The sequence below is a fragment of the Clupea harengus genome, chromosome 26 (genome assembly GCF_900700415.2).
Source record: "Clupea harengus chromosome 26, Ch_v2.0.2, whole genome shotgun sequence".
NCBI classification, from domain to species: domain Eukaryota; kingdom Metazoa; phylum Chordata; class Actinopteri; order Clupeiformes; family Clupeidae; genus Clupea; species Clupea harengus.
This window is the reverse complement of record NC_045177.1, coordinates 2,453,270-2,473,562: the sequence shown is the minus strand read 5'-3', so window position 1 is coordinate 2,473,562 and position 20,293 is coordinate 2,453,270. Positions and strand designations below refer to the sequence as shown.

The 20,293-nt window shown below is 40.4% G+C and overlaps 3 protein-coding genes across 7 annotated transcripts in view; all 3 read right to left on the bottom strand.

Moving 5' to 3' along the window:
• The window catches only part of LOC116219771 (gastrula zinc finger protein XlCGF57.1-like), a 100,188-nt gene extending 93,218 nt beyond the window's left edge, over nucleotides 1-6,970 (bottom strand). The window contains exon 1 of the mRNA XM_042703875.1: nucleotides 6,381-6,970. Coding sequence (XP_042559809.1) covers nucleotides 6,381-6,639 — 259 coding nt within the window. The 5' untranslated portion in view covers nucleotides 6,640-6,970. The remainder of the gene's footprint in view (nucleotides 1-6,380) is intronic.
• Nucleotides 4,125-20,293, bottom strand: part of LOC116219811 (gastrula zinc finger protein XlCGF57.1-like) — a 69,513-nt gene continuing 53,344 nt past the window's right edge. Inside the window, exons 1-3 of one of the 2 annotated variants that reach the window (XM_031563758.2) lie at nucleotides 6,381-6,501; nucleotides 5,441-5,580; nucleotides 4,125-5,375 (exon numbers count right to left, since the gene is read on the bottom strand). In XM_031563758.2, coding sequence (XP_031419618.1) covers nucleotides 4,685-5,375; nucleotides 5,441-5,445 — 696 coding nt within the window. In that variant the 5' untranslated portion in view covers nucleotides 5,446-5,580; nucleotides 6,381-6,501 and the 3' untranslated portion in view covers nucleotides 4,125-4,684. Of the gene's footprint in view, nucleotides 5,376-5,440; nucleotides 5,581-6,380; nucleotides 6,502-20,293 lie in introns of those variants that run through there. The other variant, XM_042703901.1, reaches the window with a different exon arrangement.
• On the bottom strand, nucleotides 12,005-20,290 carry LOC116219781 (gastrula zinc finger protein XlCGF57.1-like). Of its 4 annotated transcripts, XM_031563693.2 has the most exons (4): nucleotides 19,942-20,290; nucleotides 19,323-19,623; nucleotides 12,734-14,392; nucleotides 12,005-12,702 (listed from the first exon to the last, which is right to left on the bottom strand). In XM_031563693.2, exons 2-3 carry the CDS (start codon nucleotides 19,585-19,587, stop codon nucleotides 12,738-12,740), a joined length of 1,920 nt encoding a protein of 639 aa, XP_031419553.1. In that variant the 5' UTR covers nucleotides 19,588-19,623; nucleotides 19,942-20,290; the 3' UTR covers nucleotides 12,005-12,702; nucleotides 12,734-12,737. The 4 variants fall into 4 exon arrangements, with proteins under 4 accessions (XP_031419553.1, XP_031419551.1, XP_031419555.1 ...); XM_031563691.2 differs by having other exon boundaries at nucleotides 12,005-14,392; XM_031563695.2 differs by lacking the exon at nucleotides 19,942-20,290 and adding an exon at nucleotides 19,845-19,929 and having other exon boundaries at nucleotides 12,005-14,392.

Here is a 20,293-nt window from a genome sequence, read left to right as displayed (position 1 = left end):
CCAAAAATGTATCTTTTTTCCTTTACTCCTATCAAAATGAATCTTTACACAATGAAAGCACCCATGAAAAGGAAAACATTTTGTATTACAAGTTTCTTTGAAAATTAATTTTGATATGCAAATGAGCTATACACTAATCGAATATGCCCCAAATACACCCAAATAGGCTTATTTTTTTCCTTTACTCCTACCACAATAAAACTTTACATCGTAAACGTATACATGAAAAGTAACTGTTTTTGTATTACAAGTTTCTTTTGAAATTAATTTGAATATGCACATATCCACACTTGAATATGTCCTAATTTGCATAGGCAGAAACACCATTCATATGTATGACAAATACATTGGCCCAATCTTCATCCAATCATCCTACTGCCAATGGGTGATGGAAATGCTGATTTTAGACTGGCCTCTAACCTGAAAACTGCCTGTCTTGGTGGTACCTGCCAGGGGTATTGTGTTTCTGCCTATGCAAATTAGGAGGCATATTCGATTAGTGTATAGCTCATTTGCATATTAAACTTAATTTTCAAAGAAACTTGTAATACAAAACATTTTACTTTTCATGGGTACTTTCTATATGTTATGTTTACAATATGTAAAGGCATTCGACCTCTTATATGTTTACAATATGTAAAGGCATTTGACCTCTTATATGTTTACAATATGTAAAGGCATTTGACCTCTTTTCACTGGCATTTTCATATGCAAATACATACTATGTGAAAAACACACACGTTATGGTTTTTTTGTCATTATTCTGTGAAGTAAAATAGTTTTTTTGCTAATTGAGTGTATATAACACAGCTCACCGTTATGTTTTTCTCTAAAATGTCTGTTTTGCTAAATGTGTGATACAACACACCATTCTGTCTTTTTGCTAAATGAGTGATATAACACAGTCACTGTTATGTTTTTCTCTACACTGTCTATGCATGTTATGTACACCTTCCTGCCATTAAAGATACAGAATAAAGTGTAATGTGAAGATGTGAAGAAACCAAGCATTTGTTTATTTTACTCTTGAAGTGAAATTGAAGGCAACACAAATATTCTACATTCATTCACATTACCTCTGTTATTATCAGAAACATTTATCCCAAACAACTTCCTGTACAGATGGGGTGTACCTGACCACGTCCATGTTGTTAGTACCATAAAGTAGTAAATACGGGATGAACCCACACACACACACACACACACACACACACACACACACACACATCAATTAGTAAATACGGGATGAAGGTCTATTTGATTGACATCGCCATAGTTACCACAGGGTGAATGTTCATATGATTGACATCGCCATAGATACCACAGGGTGAAGGTTCATATGATTGACATCGCCATAGTTACCACAGGGTGAAGGTTCATTTGACTGACATCTCTGTAGTTTCCACAGGGTGATGGTTCATTTAATTGAAATCTCCAAGATGAAGGTTACTGACCATCAGACACATGGGTCTACTGATATGTTGTACTCAAATCATATTATTATTTTTTTTTTTAAAAGGTTGAATATCCACGCATTGTACTTTCACTGCAAAAATGTTGAATGTGCAACATTTCGACCCTCAAGTCATCATTATTAAATATATCAGCTATCTGACCAATCCTAAACTTCCTTTGCATCATTTTTGGAGCAGCACTTTGTAAGTGTCCCCTTACCCTTCCTGTGTCCAGCACCTGGTGAGTGTCCCCTTACCCTGCCTGTGTCCAGCACCTGGTGAGTGTCCCCTTACCCTTCCTGTGTCCAGCACATGGAGACTGTCCCCTAACCCTTCCTGTGTCCTTTTCTGTGCTGCCTGTGTGTTTGTGTGAGTGAGCATGAGGACGTGCATGTGTGCGCGTGTGTGTAAATAAGAGAGACATCCTATTTTGTGCTGCGTGTGTGTGTGTGTGTGTATGAATAAGAGGCATGTTGTGTGCTGCCTGTGTGTTTGTGTGTGCGAGAAAATATATGACTGTTTTGTTGTACCTTTCAATTCGTGCACAATAAGGCTTGATCTGTATCTAAAATGCTTTATCACAGAGTTATTATGTAAAAGCACATTCTTTTTCAGACCACTATGGCGTACAAATGCTTTCATGCACTCAATGCATTCATGAGGCGTCTCTCCACTATGTGTTTCTAAAGAGTAGTAGAGGTTGTTCCTACTCTATCTGAGTGTGTGTGTGTTTCCCCACACTGGGCACCTTCATGAGGCTTATCTCCAGTCTTCTCTTCCACACACACACACACACACACACACACACACGTATACACACACACACACACAGAGTTGATGACCTTGTAAATGTTTTCCCACATAGTATGTATTTGCATATGAAAATGCCAGTGAAAATGCCTTTACATAATGTAAACATATAAGAGGTCAGGCACATTTATGTGGACCTACACTGCCATGTACTATCAGGTGACGTTTTAAAGACCCAGCTTGTTTAGAAGTTTTTCCACACTGGCATGAGTATCAACATATGCATTTGACAACTGCAAACTTCAGACTTCAGAATTCAAGCATTTCCGTGGCCTCTTCTTCACTGTGCAAACGCTGATGGCATTTCAGACTTGATGTCCTAGTGCAGTGTTTCTCAACCACTGGGCCGTTGCACTAATCATCCTTATTACTTTTGTATTTTGTCTTGTGTCTTATTGATATAATGTATTTAACCCTAATTTAATGTCAATCACAGTTTCAAACCAGGGTCTGACAGGGCTAACAATTAGGTGTGAGTGCTCCAGATCACTGAGGAAAAGTCAACCTCCTCACAGTCTGAGTGTAAGTCATCACACAGGTTCAGTTCAGGTTCCTGAGAAAACAAGTTACTCAAGTATTGTATTTAAGTAGTATTGACGTCTTTGTGCTCACTAGGTGGTGGGTCGAAGCCTCCTATCTGTTCAACTTTGCAATTAAATTTGGGGGTGACGTGAATTTCTAAAGTTGGGATGATTATTGTATTTCTAACGATAAGCCAGTTGTTGCCACCTCAAATTTTTGCCCATTTTGTCAAAACCATAGTGTCAAAGTTGGTTAAACTCGCAGGCAAACATAGTTTTTTGCCGGGGCGGTGAACCAGCTCAAGGATTATTGTCTTTATTCATCTGTCAAACGATGTCCTCATTGCTTTGTGAATTCTAATAAATGCTCATGAATTCTTACAATGTTGCATGGTATTGTTTGTGTATTATCTAAGCCTATCATTTCTCACAGGTAAGATCACCACGTCATAATAACGAGCCAACCTGTGCAATTTTCTTACGCATGTTTATTAGCATGGTATGCATCATTTAGTTACAAATCATGCAGTGCTGCATACATGCAGCTTGCAAATTAAGGTTGTTATAAGACATAATGTATAATATGTATAATATAATATAATGTATCACAGCAAATTAAGGTTGGTATAAGACTTAATGTTTAAGAAGTAAGGGTGAACTTAATCTTGAGCTTGAACCCAATCCAACTTTGAATCTGCAGAGGAAACAAACAATGTGTCTGTGTCTGTGTCTGTGTCTGTGTCTGTGTCTGTGTCTGTGTCTGTGTCTGTGTGTCCCAATGCCAATGAGTCCTTTCAGAGTGCAGTGGGACTTGTCATTTGAAAGTACCTCACTCTGGAGGAGCGGGGAAGATGGGCACTGACACCTCAACTGCGTGCAGTCAAGGATTACGGCAGTGTCAGGGTAGTGTGTAGTGTCAGGGTAGTGTGTAGTCTGTAGTGTCAGGGTAGTGTGTAGTGTGTAGTGTCAGGGTAGTGTGTAGTGTCAGGGCAGTCCTTGAAGTCTGCAGGCAAATATTCCTGATCTGCTCCTGGGGGATCCAAATCCTCACTGAGAAGAAGTAGAAGAAGTTGCTCCATGATGTGATGATCCGCCTGACTGTGGACTGATGAACTCTGTACTGGGCAGCGAGCTCCCGCTGCTTGGAGCCAAGGGCCAGGTCATTCAGGAATAGGAAGAGCTCATCGACAGGCTGAAGGGAATGGATGGCAGCGTTAGCCTCAGTGAGTGTGCATCTCTGAGCTTGCCTTACACTCACCATGGATGGCAGAGATGGTTCAATAAAGGCCCAGACACGCATGAGCAGGTCATGCGATGCAAACCTAGGGAAACAGAATAGAGATGTGTGCATCTTGTAGTTATTCCCATTTTAAAGTTATTCACGTTTATTAAGTTGTAAACAAATGTGATGCATTCCCAACTATCTTTTGTCATGGATTTCACTAACATAGCAGGTACCAGTAGACCTTATCCTGATATTAACCACAGAAGAATTCATCTGGCATGACGTTTGAAAAAAAAAAATAGTATCTTGGCATGTTGACTGACACCATGTGATGTCGATTCAACCTGTAACTTCTCATGTAGCAAGCTACTTTTGTTGTGTTTGTGTAGCTTAGCATGCTACATTTACTGGTAGCTTAGCTCACTACATTTTCCAAGTAGCTTACCCAACACTGTTAATTTTAGGCTACACGTAGCCGCGTACCCAAAACACAGTCCTCTACAATCTAGGTAACATTAGAGAAATGTTCCTTGGCACTCTTTACCCTGAGTTAATAAGTTGAAGTTGCCTTACCTGGTGAAGAAACGGATGTCTTTGTCCGAGGAAGCAAAGCGGTGGATGCCGAACCTCTGTTTCAACGTAAGGCCCTCGGCCTGCTGTCTCAGCTGGCAGGTTTACTCTTGAAGAGCCAAATTTTCGCCACGCACCAGATCAGGACCCACGGTGTAGTCATGGTCATCTTGGCCTGATGCGTCTGCGCTTTCTGGCAGGCGCTCCTTGGGTGGCGGTCTCTGCCTTCCCTCCCAGACCCCCGGTCTTGGAGGGGGAAGGGAGAAGTTGTTCCACTCAAACAATGCTGGAACAGCTCCCTTTTTTAGCAGTCGCCGCCCTTTCTGGGATGTAGGCTCTCGTATGTCCTCCTTTTTAAAATGGCGGCTACACACCCGGGCGTGAGGTGTAATGATGAGGAGATCCCTGCGGATGGCCACTACCCATTTACGCCTGAGCTCCTCATCCACAGGAAAGGTAAAAAAACTAAGCACACCATTGTACTTACTAGAATTCTGGCATAAATAAACACGACAGTGTTCAGCAGTTGTACCAGATGTTCGCTGGTATTTGAACTTTTTCGTCATTCTCGATTCCCTTCTCTTGACTAGCTTTGTGCTTAACAATATGGACGATGGATGCAATAGCAGCGGAAGTGGTTGTGGTGGCTGAGATTTTAAGCTGAAGTACGTCAGCTCAGCGTTGGCATAACGGCAATAGTTGTGTTCCTGCTCATCCTCTTCTTTCTTCACTTTAACCTCCACTGTTGTCTGTAGTGTTTCATTATAAGTGGAGCTTAGTGACTCTGTGAAGTCTGATTCAGTTTTACAGTTTTGAAGATCTGCAATGGACTTTTCTTCATCTTGGCATGTAATCATATGTCCATATTCCTCTTCTTTTATGTCCTCTTCTTTCACTATCAGTCTCAGGGGTACCTGGTGTGTTTCATCACAGCCAGGTCTCAACGGCAGTCCCAGGTTCATGTTAGCAACGGACCAGAGATGATCCCGTCCAGAGTTTCCTATATAGTCAGGGGAAAAACACAAATTAAATATAATGTAATATAAAAATATAATGGCTTTCAAGCTGTTTTCTTCTTGAAAAAAGAGAACATAAAGCAACATTCCACATCTCTCAACCACATCTCTCACTTGTGTAGGGCTGAAGCATTCGAGGAGGCAGTAGGACCTAACATGTTATGATACTGTGACTAAAAACGTTACCTATTCATCATAAAGGTTTAGTATCAGGCCAGATCAGTCCTATTCATCATAAAGGTTTAGTATCAGGCCAGATCATTAGTCCTGTTCATCATCAAGCACAGGTTTAGTATCAGGCCAGATCATTAGTCCTATTCATCATAAAGGGCAACCCCTAGATACCCCTTAGCCACCCCTAGATAACCCTTTGCAATCCTGGGCCATCCCTAGGTACCCCTTTGCCACCCTTAGATACCCCTTTGCCATCATGGGCCATCCCTAGATACCCCTTTGCCATCCTGGGCCATCCCTAGATACCCCTTTGCCACCCCTGCAGTTACCATCATTCATAGCTATTAGATGGTTGTTTGGTTTGGGTTAAGTAGTGTTGGGCAACAACCTGAGCACTTCATTCAACAGCCATATCTGTCCACCACTTCCCTAATCTATATTGCGTTAACGCCCGGAAATTGAAAGGTATCACAAAAAAAGATTTGAGAGCACTCAAAGAATGCCAGCACACTGACAGATCTCAATACATATCACAATACGTCATATCAATACATGATCATCAATTTACCATTGACAACAGCTCTTAGTGCATCAGTCTGAAATGACTTACTTTCCAGAGGACAATCGTTGTGTTCTTGCTCATCCTCCTCTTTCATCACTTTAACCTCCACTGTTGTCTGTAGTATTTCATTATGAGTGGCGCTTAGTGACTGTGTGAAGTCTGATTCCGTTTTACAGTGAAGATCTGCGACGGGCTTTTCTTCTTCATCTTGCCATGTAATCATTTGTCCATATTCCTCTTCTTTTATGTCCTCTTCTTTCACTGTCAGTCTCAGGGGTGTATCGGCAGTCCAAGATTCAAGATTCATGTTAGCAACCGAAAAGAGATTATCTCGTCCAGAGCTTACTATATAGCCAGGGAAGCCTGTCCTCCTACTCCCGATTTAATTCAACACAGAGACAAATAGAGAGTGACTTTCAAGCTTTGTTTTCATCGTCTAATAATTGTATTTCGCACGGAGTAACTGACGGTCTCCGCAGCTTTCACTTGCCTAGAGCAGATGCATTCGAGTAGGCTAATGTAGGGAGCTAACGAAGCAGGCTAAGACGTTATAATACTATGACTTAAAACGACCCTCATATAAATGTGCACACAGAGATCTGATATTGTGTTGTTTATGTCTGATAGGACGTTAGGCAGTGTTTATCGCAATGTCGACGTAACTCTGCCTTTCTCGAATCAGCCACAACTTTTCCGTGCACGCCTGTGAAATCTTCTTACTTGCGAACTCCTAGTGTTTGACAAACCAACCATAAAACTATGCAGTACTGCCACCATCTGGACTGGAGTGTGACAGCAGGACTCTGGCGCTTGCCTTCTAGTTTGGGTTGTGTTGTTCCAAAGCCATTACAGTTGTAATACAGATTTATTTGTCCCCATTTATTTTGTCTTTTAGATCTTCCAAACTTAACAGTTGCTTTGACAATAATATAAAATACATTACACCACAGTCAATTATATGCATACATCTATATATATATATATATAATATATATATATATATATGCACTCAGTGCCTTGCATAAGTATTCACCCCCTTGGATGTTTTACCCTTTAATTCAGGGGTGGGCAATTAATTTCCCCAAGGGGCCACATGAGATAGTGGGACTGTTGTGGAGGGCCGGACCAATAGGCTGAACTCAATTCTGCTCAATATAAGTTGTATCTCTTTATAAAAAAACATTAAATTGTATGGTTTTGATTAACTGCTACTAGTAAGAGTAGATGTTACATTTAGGCTATCAAGAACATTTGGTGAAGGCATAGTAAAAACGCCAACATTATTTAATCAACATTTAATCAACATTCACCAAAACGATTTTGAAAATGAGCATGTTTTTGCAGTATTAAAGGTGTTCCCAAACGATCAATACACATGGCACACACACACACACACACACACACACACGAGAACAATCTTGCAATGCAATAGTATGAGTATACAAATTAATAGTAATATCAATTTTTATCAGCGCAAATGGTCGCAGACACGCCCACACGCACGAATGTAGGCCTACGGAAATAAAAAAAATATCCCGCTTATTATACGGCTACTTGCCAAAACAATAGAAGACATTTCTCCAAAATACCTCTTTTAGATGAGATGCCGTTTAGTTCTTCACGCAAATGCGAAGCAACCCACCTTCTGACTTCAAGTTTCAATGACTTTCAGTTACGTTAAATTACCGGACTACTTGCGTTGCGGAATGATATGACACAAAACCTGTTGCCAATGACAGCAGTCATACATTTTTCGCAGCAGTGAATATTTAAGCAATAAGCCCCAAGAGGCCGTGTTTTGCGCTGATTTTAGAACAGGTAAGGGGAGTTGTTAGAAATTACAGACCTGCGAACGTTGGGATGGCCCATTCAAATCAACAGAACTTTTTGGAACATTCTGAAGAGCCGTATAATAAGTACAGGTATTTACGTTTGATTCCTAATTTACAATGGACCTCCGCGGGCCGCTAATTGCCCTTGGGCTGCACTTTGCCCAGGTCTGCTTTAATTGCTTTTATAAATCAGTCATGGTAGATATAAGTTGGCTTTTTGGACAAAAAAAAAATCACAAAAAAGCCCTCTTTAATATCAAAGTGAAAGCAGATTTCTACACAGTTATGTCAATGAAATAAAAATATGTAATGAAAAATAAGTGATTGCATAAGTATTCACCCCCTTTAAAGTGACTGACCTTATTCAACAGACGTCCAGTCAATTGGTGCTAGAAGTCTCACAATTAGTGAAATGGGGATCAGTGTGCAGTGAATGTGTCTCAAGTGATTGTAGTATAACGACACCTGTGTCTGGAAGGTCCATTCACTGGTCAGTATTCAGTAATCAGTATTCCTGGCTACTGTTGAACCATGAAGACCAAATATCACTCCAAGCAACTCAGAGAAAAGGTTATTAAAAAGTATAAGTTAGGGGAAGGATACAAAAAACTGTCCAAGGCACTAAACATCCCCTGGAATTCTGTTAAATCATTCATCAAGAAATGGATGGAATATGGCACATGTGTAAATCTGCTTAGAGCAGGCCGTCCTCACAAACTGAGTGACCATGTGTGACGGACCAAGCCTTGGGTAACCGTCTATCCATGGGTATGGCCAAAGCTCAGAGTCAGAGTAAAGTTTTTCAGTTTTTTTTTGGTTTATTATTTTTCAAAGTTCAGGAATCCATAAGTCATTCACAAACTTCATCACTTCAAATCCATAAGACATTCACAAAATTCCCAAAAAGAACAGAATTCTGCTAAGCCTCTAAATGACTAGAGGACAGCCATCAGCAGTTCCCAGAGATGCACATACCTTACCAACCCCTCCTCAAGACAGAACAAATCCACATATATAGAAAGGTGGTCAGCACCATATAAAAAGGAGGGGTATACAAAATAATCAATTAGTGTTTCAGTGCACAATATAAACCCTGAAACACCCACACAGTGTTCACAATGTGCTAAATATATAATTAGAATAATATCTATTTAATACATCCTAATCGCTGGCCTGTAAAAAAGACATTGTACTAAAGTGGTTTGGCCAAACCATTTCTCTTGTCCCAACCGCCACAACAGGGAATCACCACCCTGATTAAGGTAGGAACCGTATATAAGTTCCCACTGGTTCCGGTGGCGCTTCTTAGCCGTTGCACCGACAATCAAACACGAGCACCCAAACAGCTGGCAATCCACTCCACGAGTCTCTCGGTCTACTCAATAAATGTAGGAAACCACAATTGTTGTCCTAGCCTCCTTTCCGTATGTATCTTCCATGTATGTGTGTGTGTGAGAGGAAGAAAGAGAATGGGAGAAATAGTTGCGTCTGTATATCCGTATGCGTGTGTGTGCGTGTGTGTGTGCGCGATTGTATGCAAGTGCAATGTGTGTTAGCGGTTGTGGATCCAGGTAGATGTGCGGTCGCATTGGGACCGTCACACCATGCAAGAAGGAGACTAGTGAGAGAGGCCACCAAGACACCTGTGACTACTCTGAAGAGGCCACTGTTACGACCCTGGCGGGTCTAGGCCCCGCCCCATGATATTTTGCATGCCTGTTCTGTCAATCTCTAACAGGTAATTGGAACCAGGTGTATGGTTGATTGGCTGGGCTACAAAAGCCCTGATCAGACTGAAGTCGAGAGAGCGTTGGATTGGAGTTTTGGATTGGTCGTTGGTGTTTGGATAGGAATGGGATTTGGGATACTCGTTGGATAGTCGTTGGATTTTGGATTGTCGTCGTCGTTTGTTTTATATTACCATTTAACTGACTTTACATTACATCTTTTGTTTCTCTCCACAACACTGACATTCACCACACGTTTTCCTATAATTAATAGATAAATATATATTTGTAACCCAACTAACTTAATAATAATAATAATAATAATAATAATAATATCATAAATTCTGCGTGGCCTCCCCTTTATGTTTCGTGCATTGAGTCGGCACGTTACACCACCAAGACACCTATGACTACTCTGAAGGAGTTAAACGCTTCAGCAGCGAACATGGGAGAAACTCTGCATACAACAACTGTTGCCCGGGTTCTTCAAAAATCACAGCTTTATGGAAGAGAGCCACTGTTGAAAAAAACTCATATCAAGTATCGACTACAGTTCGCCAAAAGGCATGTGGGAGTCTCTGATGAAAACCAAAGTGGAGCTTTTTTTCAACAAAGGTGACTTCTAATGAAACAGAGGCAATGTGAATATGGAGTAGAATATCTGTCTTACGGTGGGTGTCCACGGCATGCGTTATCGTGCTGGTCTCATTGGGATTGAATGGAAGCGATTTGCTGCATACTGAGGAAAAAAATCGTCTTTGCTGCCTGCAGAAAGTTGGGCATTCTTTAACTTTATTCAAATGAGAGCGATTTGTTGCATGCTGAGAGCCAATCAGTTCGGCGTGTGTGTGATTTGGAGGCCAACGTAGCTCATAGGGGCGGGAGTAATCAAAAATATCGAAACAAGATGGCGGTCTCGGGACTCTGTTACTGGGAAATATTTTATGTGAATAAAGGTTATCTACATGACTTTTTATATGTCTAATCGACTCGGTTTGTTGTTTATATGCTACACGAATGCTGTGAGGTCAAACAGAATATTGTAGGTCTTGAACTGAAGCTCTCGACTATTACTGTTAGCTTGACGCTAACACTTTAACCGAAAACCCATTGGAAACACATAGTCGCTAGCTAGCTAGCTGCTAAATAAGTTACATATAACGTTTTCGTGATTTAACTGGCTGATATATATGAATTATATAGAATAAATTAAAAATTATGAATCAAATGAATCAGCGCATGACTGACTGCCGCAACATCTATCATTATTTTTTGGGGAGTTCACAAGCTAATGTGCTACATTAGCGCAGCACTGCACCTGAACTTGCTACTTGAACTTTGCTACAGCCAGTGATTTTTCGGTCCACGCCCCCCAGGCGACTTTACGCATGCGATTTAACGCATGTAATTTGTGCCGTGGACACCCACTGTTAGTCCTGTGGTACCTATGGACACGTGCCAATGACCAAATGTATACTCTACCTGTACAGGAAGCGGTTTGGGGTCAAAGGTATACTCTACCTGTACAGGAAGTGGTTTGGGGTCAAAGTGTCTGATAATGAAGCAGAGGCAAGGTGAATGTAGAGTGTACAATATCTGTCTTAGTCCTATACCCTACAATGTCACCAGAAGGTGATAAATATATTAATATAAAAGCTTAGTTTGTTCATGTTTAACTTTACCTGGATATCGTTAATGGTATACATGTGTATATGAAACGCATCCACAGTGAACATAATTGCATAAGGCTGTGCTGTTTTTCATCACTCATTTAGTAACAATTCAATTTGACATCAACAGTGACAATTCCACAGATTAATGACAATTTACATGACAATTCCACAGATTAATGACAATTTACATGACAATTCCACAGATTAATGACAATTCAATTAGCAAAAAAAACAAGAAATAAACTATAAAAATAATGGAATTTCTAACATACATCCTATTAAAAAGTTTTTTTTTTTAATTAGATTTCCACACAGCAAATGTTGATATCGTTTGTCTCCAATGTATGTTCATTAATGATCACTAAGAGTTGATTTGTTAGCATGTGCTTTCCCAAACTGTGCACATACATGACTTCTTTACTTGAAAGAAAAACATTTATTCAGGAAAATAACTTGCACCTGAAGTACACTAACTAGACCAAGTAAATTGTAGAGACAGAGCAGCATATTCATTTCACCTTCCATGTTTATTTTGTCGTTATAGCCTCTCCAGTGCAAGCTACCCCCAGTGCCATGACAACCAAACGTCCCTGTCCACATTAAACGCATGTTCACAAAGAGTGTCCCCTTCCTAACATTAGATGGAATGTTGGAGAAGTAACGCTGGCATCACGGTGTAAAAAGGATGACATAACAATCACAGATTTTATAGCACCTGCACTGAACAGAAGGGAAAGGCACATATACTGTCCTGTTCAACCTTTAAAAAGCAAAGTTTTTTTTTTTAAATCGTTTCAGTGTCGTTTTAGTGTGGACAGAAGGGCTAAACAGATAAATATTTATGCGTTTCTATATTTAGTGTGGACGGGGTCTAAGTTTGGTAATCTAATTCTAACTCATCATCCATGGTGGCAGGAACAAGCAGGCCCATTCTCCCCTATTTTAGCGAAGCGCCATTAGCACTAATGGGCGGAGTAAGGCGTTGATTGCCCGACGAGGATCTGGTTTGAAAAATACTACGCAAATTTAAAAAATCACTGTGCGCTCTATGCGGTTTGGCAAATGTTAGTGAATGAGGCCCTGAGGGCATTAATGGGGCTTCTTTGGGGTGTTGATAGTAGGAAGGAGTTGGCATTTATACCATTCAGTCGATGGGAGAATACAGGGGAAAGATCAAGCCTTATACTGTGTGATCTTACGTTTATGTTGCTTCTCTCTAGTGTGTATTAATATATGGGTTTTAAGATTTGAGGAGGTTGTAAAGGCTTTTCCACACTGGGCACATTTATGTGGCTTCTCTCCAGTGTGTATTAATATATGGGTTTTAAGATTTGAAATCTGTGAAAATGCTTTTCCACACTGGGCACATTTATGAGGCTTCTCTCCAGTGTGTATTAACATGTGGGTGTAAAGACTTGAGGAAGATGTAAATGCTTTTCCACACTGGGCACATTTATGAGGCTTCTCTCCCGTGTGTATTAATATATGGGCTTGAAGACTTGAGGAACATGTCAATGCTTTTCCACACTGGGCACATTTATGAGGGTTCTCTCCAGTGTGTATTACCATATGAGTTTTAAGAGTTGAAATCTGTGAAAATGCTCTTCCACACTGGGCACATTTATGAGGCTTCTCTCCAGTGTGTATTAACATATGGGATTTAAGAGTTTTAATCTGTGAAAATTCTTTTCCACACTCGGCACATTCATGAGGCTTCAATCCAGTGTGTATTAACATATGGGATTTAAGATTTGAAAGCTGTGAAAATGCTTTTCCACACTGGGCACATTTACGAGGCTTCTCTCCAGTGTGTATTAACATGTGGGTGTAAAGACTTGAGGAGGTTGTAAAGGCTTTTCCACACTGGGCACATTTATGAGGCTTCTCTCCAGTGTGTATTAACATGTGGGTGTAAAGACTTGAAATCTGTGAAAATGCTCTTCCACACTGGGCACATTTATGAGGCTTCTCTCCAGTGTGTATTAACATATGGGATTTAAGAGTTTTAATCTGTGAAAATTCTTTTCCACACTCGGCACATTCATGAGGCTTCAATCCAGTGTGTATTAACATATGGGATTTAAGATTTGAAAGCTGTGAAAATGCTTTTCCACACTGGGCACATTTATGAGGCTTCAATCCAGTGTGTATTAACATATGGGCTTTAAGATTTGAAATCTTTGAAAATGCTTTTCCACACTGGGCACATTTATAAGACTTCAATCCAGTGTGTATTCGCATGTGGATTTTAAGACCTGAAATGTGTGAAAATGCTTTTCCACACTGGGCACATACATGAAGCTTCTGTCCAGTGTGTCCTACCATATGCCTTTGAAGATCTGAAATCCGTGAAAATGCTTTTCCACACTGGGCACATTTATGACGCTTCTCTCCAGTGTGTATTAGCATATGTCTGTTGAGGGCATTAGGGTGTGCAAATGTTTTCCCACACTCTGTACATGTATGAGGCTTCTCTCCAGTGTGTATTAGCATATGTGTTTTAAGAATGTTAATGTGTGAAAATGCTTTCCCACACTGGGCACATACATGAAGCATCTTTCCAGTGTGTATTAGCATATGCCTTTGAAGACTTGAGGAACATGTAAATGATTTTTCACACTGGGCACATTCATGAGGCTTCTCACCAGTGTTCTGCTTTTGATTAACACTAAGAGTGTGTGTTTCCTGGTGTTCCTCTAGTTCTCTCAGGACCGTGAAACTCTTCCTGCAGACTGTGCAGTGGTACGTCCTTCCATTGAGTTGCTGGTTGAGTTCATCATTCTGTCCATGGATCTTCTGTTGGGTTCCATCTGGATGTTCTGATGCACCTGAAAGAGTTTCATATGGATTTAGAATGACAGACAGATGTTCTAGATGCAGCAATTCATTGTTACCCGATGAGAAATATTCCATTGTTTGGATGTTCTGATACACCTAGAAGAGTTAGATTGGTCATTAAACTTGCTTTTCTGGCTCTGCATGGGAGCATGTTTGTGTTTCAACCCCCTTAACTAATAAAATAAAATCAATGTCTCACTCACAGTGACTGTGCACTAACATTTGGTATAGTAACCATATCAATTGAAGAATATACAGAGACCTATCAGGCGAAACAGAACTTAAACAAATCACACACATATCTCCCTCTCTCTCCAATCCTAGTGTCGATCATTGATAAGGATGATGACACTCACATAGACCTTTCCTCACCTACGTAATATTACCAAAGTCATTCAAGTCCTATCCTTCCCTGATGTAGAAAAACAAATCCATACATTTGACACTTCAAGACTTGGCTAATGCAATGTTTCACTGTATGGATGTGACAAACACACACACGCACACACAACCACACACACAAACACACAGAGAGAGAGACACAAACACAGGCACACACTGAGACACGCACACACACACACACACACAGACACAGAGACACACACACACAGAGCCACACACTTAGAGACACCCACACACACACACAGAGACACAGGGAGACACACACACTCACAGACACACAAACACCAGGGTAGGAAATTTACATATTTTTTGGGGGGCAATTTTTGCCCCCACTTACTGAAATCCAGGGGCATTTAACACAAAATTGGGGGCACTTTTAGAAACTTGTGAAATAACATTTAACCTTTGTTCAAAATTATAAACACACTTATTGAGGCTTACAGTATATGAGCAATTGTCATCAAATGGCAATAATAAGACTTAGGCAGTAGTCTACAAATTCAAAGTGTTTTCTTAGATTTTTTGAACAAAAACCAAACAGAAAACATAAATCAGACAATCATATTCAATTTTATTCTTATTTCTTTGTGGTTATTGATTGTTATTATTAAATTTTTTAAACAACTATTAACAATAGTTTTTTCTTATGGATTTTTGTGTTACCTTTAATCATGTTGTACCTACCATAGTAGGCCTACAGGAAATACATATAGGACTGGTTAGCTAGCTTGCAAGCAAGCCTTTGTAGCTAACTTGCAAGCAAGCCTTTGTAGCTAATGCACTATCAGAGCTAGCTAACGTTAGCTAACTATCATTAAACTAGCTAAACCGAACTAAATCATGGTGTGTTGCTTGACGCCTGGTGACGAAAGGCCATGTATTTCTGTATGTTTTCGCTCCCCTTGATGAAGTCAGCAGAATAATTCGCCTGTGCTGGATTTACAACGACTTTGGCAACTCGTTGTCCACAAGTCCGACATGCCTTAAAAAAAAATGTGGCTCTTTTTTTCGTCGTCGTCATCCTCCACCCCAAGCCAATCTAGCTTCCAATTTTCGACGGTCGCTGGGTGTGTGAATTTTATCTTTTAGAACCTGAGATGGTGACAGAGACTGTGTTTGCTCATCCTCATTTCTCCTCACTCTCGCAGTCACAGGTCTGATTAAGAAGCGCTCCAAATATTTTTAGTTAGAATGTTCGGTTCTTCACGCAACAATCAGTCAAGGCGATAATCAAAACATTGAATGGCAACTGGACTGGGTCATAGGCTACGATGTTTTTGACAAGTTCATTCAATTATTATTACAGAAAATTATGGGGGCATTTTTTGCCCCTCTCCTAGTCATATCAGGGGCAAAATTATATTTCTTAGGGGCAGTTTTGCCCTTTGCCCTTGTGTATTTCCGACGCTGACACACACACAGAGACAGACAGACAGACAGACACACACACACACACACACACACACACACACACACAAACACACACACACACACACACACTTAAAAGACAGAAAGCCATCTGACCACTACCAGGCCTGCCCCCAGCTTCACAGTCAGGCACATAACTGAAGATGGATTGACATCTTTTGCATTTCACGCAAGGTAGATATAAAGCTTGAAACTGCATGATAAATACCATGGAAGCTGTACACCAATACTTGTCACAAAAATGTGTAACTTCAGTAATGACGGATTCGACAATTATGATTAAAGTGTGAGTGTTTCAGTGAGTGTGTGTGGGTTAATGATGCTGTAAAATGTTGCCAAAGTGCTTGTACAATCTTTCAAGATGAAGTTTTGGATTGGTCAGATAACTAATATATTTAATGATAATTTGAGGACTGAAATGTGGCATATTCAACTGGACCCAACCACAATCAGGGGCATATTTTGGAGTTGGACATATATCTGTGCCTGTACCCAGCCCTACCAACAGTCATATCTGTGCCAGCCCTACTAACAGCCATATCTGTGCCAGTACCCAGCCCTACTAACAGCCATATCTGTGCCAGCCCTACTAACAGCCATATCTGTGCCCGTATCCCAGCACTACTAACAGCCATATCTGTGCCAGTACCCAGCCCTACTAACAGCCATATCTGTGCCAGTACCCAGCCCTACTAACAGCCATATCTGTGCCAGTACCCAGCACTACTAACAGCCATATCTGTGCCAGTACCCAGCCCTACCAACAGCCTTTTCTGTCCAACACTCCACCAACAACAACAAGGCCAGATCAACACATCTCCACAAGTCACACGTCACCCCGCTACTCATTGAGCTCCACTGGCTGCCGGTAGCTGCTCGCATTAAGTTCAAGTCACTTATGCTTAGGGATGGGTATCCGATTTTATCCGATACATAACCCATACTTTTAAAACGATACCGGTGCCTAAACGGTGCCGGAACCGATACTTTTATATAAAATAAAAAAAATGACGATTGACCACATTTAAGAAAGGCTTTTTTTATTGCCAAATATATGAACTGTTTAAAGTAGATTATATATATAAATAAATACAAAACACTTTTTAACTGTTAACAAAAGTTTAGACTATGCTTAAATAAATACAAAACACACACACACACACACACACACACACTCTGTACACACACTACAGCTTCAATACTTCAGCAATTCTTTTGTAGAAATATCAGCATATTTGCCTTCTCCTTCACCTTTCCTGACTAATCGCATGACCTGCACAGGAGAAAACCCTCTCCGATGGTGTCGATGAGGCCTGTACACACAGATATGTAGGGATGGGTATCGTTTGGGTTTTTTCCGATACCGGTGCTAAACCGATACTTTTAAAGCGATACCGGTGCCTGAACCGATACTTTTTTTTTTTAAAGCACAAAGCGACGATTGACGACATTAAAGAAAGGCTTTTTTTTCTTCAAATTGAACAATATATTAACTGTTTAAAGTATATTATAAATATAAATACATACACTTGGCTTCAAACTACAGCTTCAAACTTTTTAACTTCAAACTATGAACATTATATTAACTGTAAACAACAGTTTACAGTATACTTAAATAAATATAAATGAATACAAAAAACAGCTTCAAACTTCTTTTGCAAAAATATGAGCATATTTGCCTTTGGAGTCAAAAATGTATTATTTTGTTAGCATTTATTTCATGAAATTTCACCATTTTATGATTTGTTTATACCCATCTTTTCTATCTTGTTTATAGTTAATCTTGTTACTTGAACACACTGAGTATGAGAAAATGTGTACTGCCCCTTTAAGAGACTACCGTAGGCTAAGTGTAGCTGTTATCATACTTTTCAGTCTTCGGTTGCTGATCTACCGTTGACTCTTGCCTTCTCTCCCCTCTTTTCACGCAATTGTTTTGTTGCATTTGCTGCACGTCGAGATGTTTTAATATTTTTGTGCGAAATACAGCCACACTTTGGACCATTTACCTTTCGGTATTTTCTCTGTTAAAAGGTTGATGGCTAGTTCTGTTCGTGCTTGCTCTGTGAAATGCTGCATGCTCTTCACTGTCATAAGACTGTTGCTATGAAAACACCAATGAGCGTGAGCGACACAGGACAAAGTTTACATTGGGAGCTGGGGCAGTTTTACATGTGCCCCGCGGAATCTGCCTAGCAACCGTTTTCAATTGGCTCAGGCACCGAAATGAAGCACCGAAATCTGCGTTGCATTTCGGTCCGGGTAGGTACCGGTTGTATTGGAACCAGTTCTCGGTACCCAACCCTACTTATGCTTGCCTACAGAGTGCTTGCTGGTTCTGCTCCCACCTACCTAAATGCTCTTGTAAGGGCAAATGTTACACCCAGGACGCTACGCTCGTCTAGTGAACGTCGTTTGGCACTGCCGTCTGTGCAAGTACGGCAATCCAAACTATTCTCATTTGTAGTTCCACGTTGGTGGAACGAACTGCCTAGTACTACCAGAGCAGGGGCGTCCCTCTCTACCTTCAAGAAGCTTTTGAAGACCCAACTCTTCAGAGAGCACCTCCCTTCCTAACTGGCACCTTGACTAGCGCTTAACTTGCACTTCAGCAGTTACATTCCTGCACTTCTTTTTCCTTTCTAGGTCGTTTTTCTAATTCTTATGTAAAGTAGTATTTATTGTTACACCATGTTTTTTATTGCTCTTAGCTTGACTGTTCTCTCCCTTGTACGTCGCTTTGGACAAAAGCGTCTGCTAAATGACTAAATGTGAATGTAAAAGTCACATTTTGTGACATTTCTAAAGGTTGCAAAAGCCTGGAGATGCAAAATCATCAGACTACTTGATTTGACTCAACAATCTAAAAGAATGCCACCTCACTGCCAGAATTCTGACGTCATCATTAATTGACAATTGAACACAGCTCTTAGAATCAGACAGGTTTTTACTGCCAAGTAGGTTTTCACCTAACAGGATTTTTTTGTGGTACGTTGGTGCAAACAATAAACATACACAATAAACAATAAACAAATACACATATTAAGTTATTTTTCAAACATATTAGTGCATCAGTTGGAAATTACTTACTTTCCAGTTGTTGCTCATCCTCCTCTTTCTTCACTTTAACCTCCACTGTTGTCTGTAGTATTTCATTATAAGTGGAGCTTAGTGACTCTGTGAAGTCTGATTCCGTTTTACAGTGAAGATCTGCAATGGGCTTTTCTTCTTCATCTTGCCATGTAATCATATGTCCATATTCCTCTTCTTTTATGTCCTCTTCTTTCACTCTCAGTCTCAGAGGTACCTGGTGTGTTTCATCACAGCCAGAGCTCAACGGCAGTCCAAGATTCATTTTAGCAACGGACCAGAGATGATCTCATCCGGTTTCCTATAAAGTCAGGGAACACCACAAAGAAAAAAATACAATGGCTTTCAATCTGTTTTCCAGAAAGCAACATTACATACATAACTAACACGTCACATTTCGAACGGAGGAGTTCACTTCTTATCGTCACGGTCTCCGCATCTCTCACTTGCCTATGGCTGATACATTCGAGTACAAGCTAATGAAGAAGGCTAAGATGTTATAATACTGTGACTAAAACGTACTTCAAATAAGTTATCACATAAAGATTTGTTAGGTTAGTGTTATCGTCAAGCAGTGTTTATCACAGCAAAAAGAAAAAGAAGACAAAATTGTCTTTACTTCGGCAACACGATGAACTTCTCCCGTGGACTCCTCTGAAATGTTCTTACTTGTGAACATCCGGTACCTGGCAAGCCAACCAGAAAACTATACATTACTGCCACCGTGTGGAAGGGAGGGTGACTGCATGAATCTCCAGTTCGGTCTGTGGAATAAAAATGTGTCCCAATTTACTTTGTTTGGCAGATCTTCCAGGCAATATTGTCTCCAGCCTAAACATAAAACATATTCACAACTAAAAAACGATTTGATTCAAAAGACACCGAAAGTTACCACCACGTTACTGAGAAATTCAGTGCCCGAAATTCAAGCAGCGTTCAGTGATTGACGATAGTCAAATGAGCTTCAATAT

Bases quoted from the DNA above. Each gene is read 5' to 3' on its own strand.
- LOC116219781 (XM_031563691.2), bottom strand. From the start codon at position 19,587: ATGAATCTTGGACTGCCGTTGAGCTCTGGCTGTGATGAAACACACCAG. The intron at 14,393-19,322 runs GTAAGTAATTTC...AAACTCTTTCAG, and splicing joins GGATGAGCAACAACTGGAAA to GTGCATCAGAACATCCAGAT.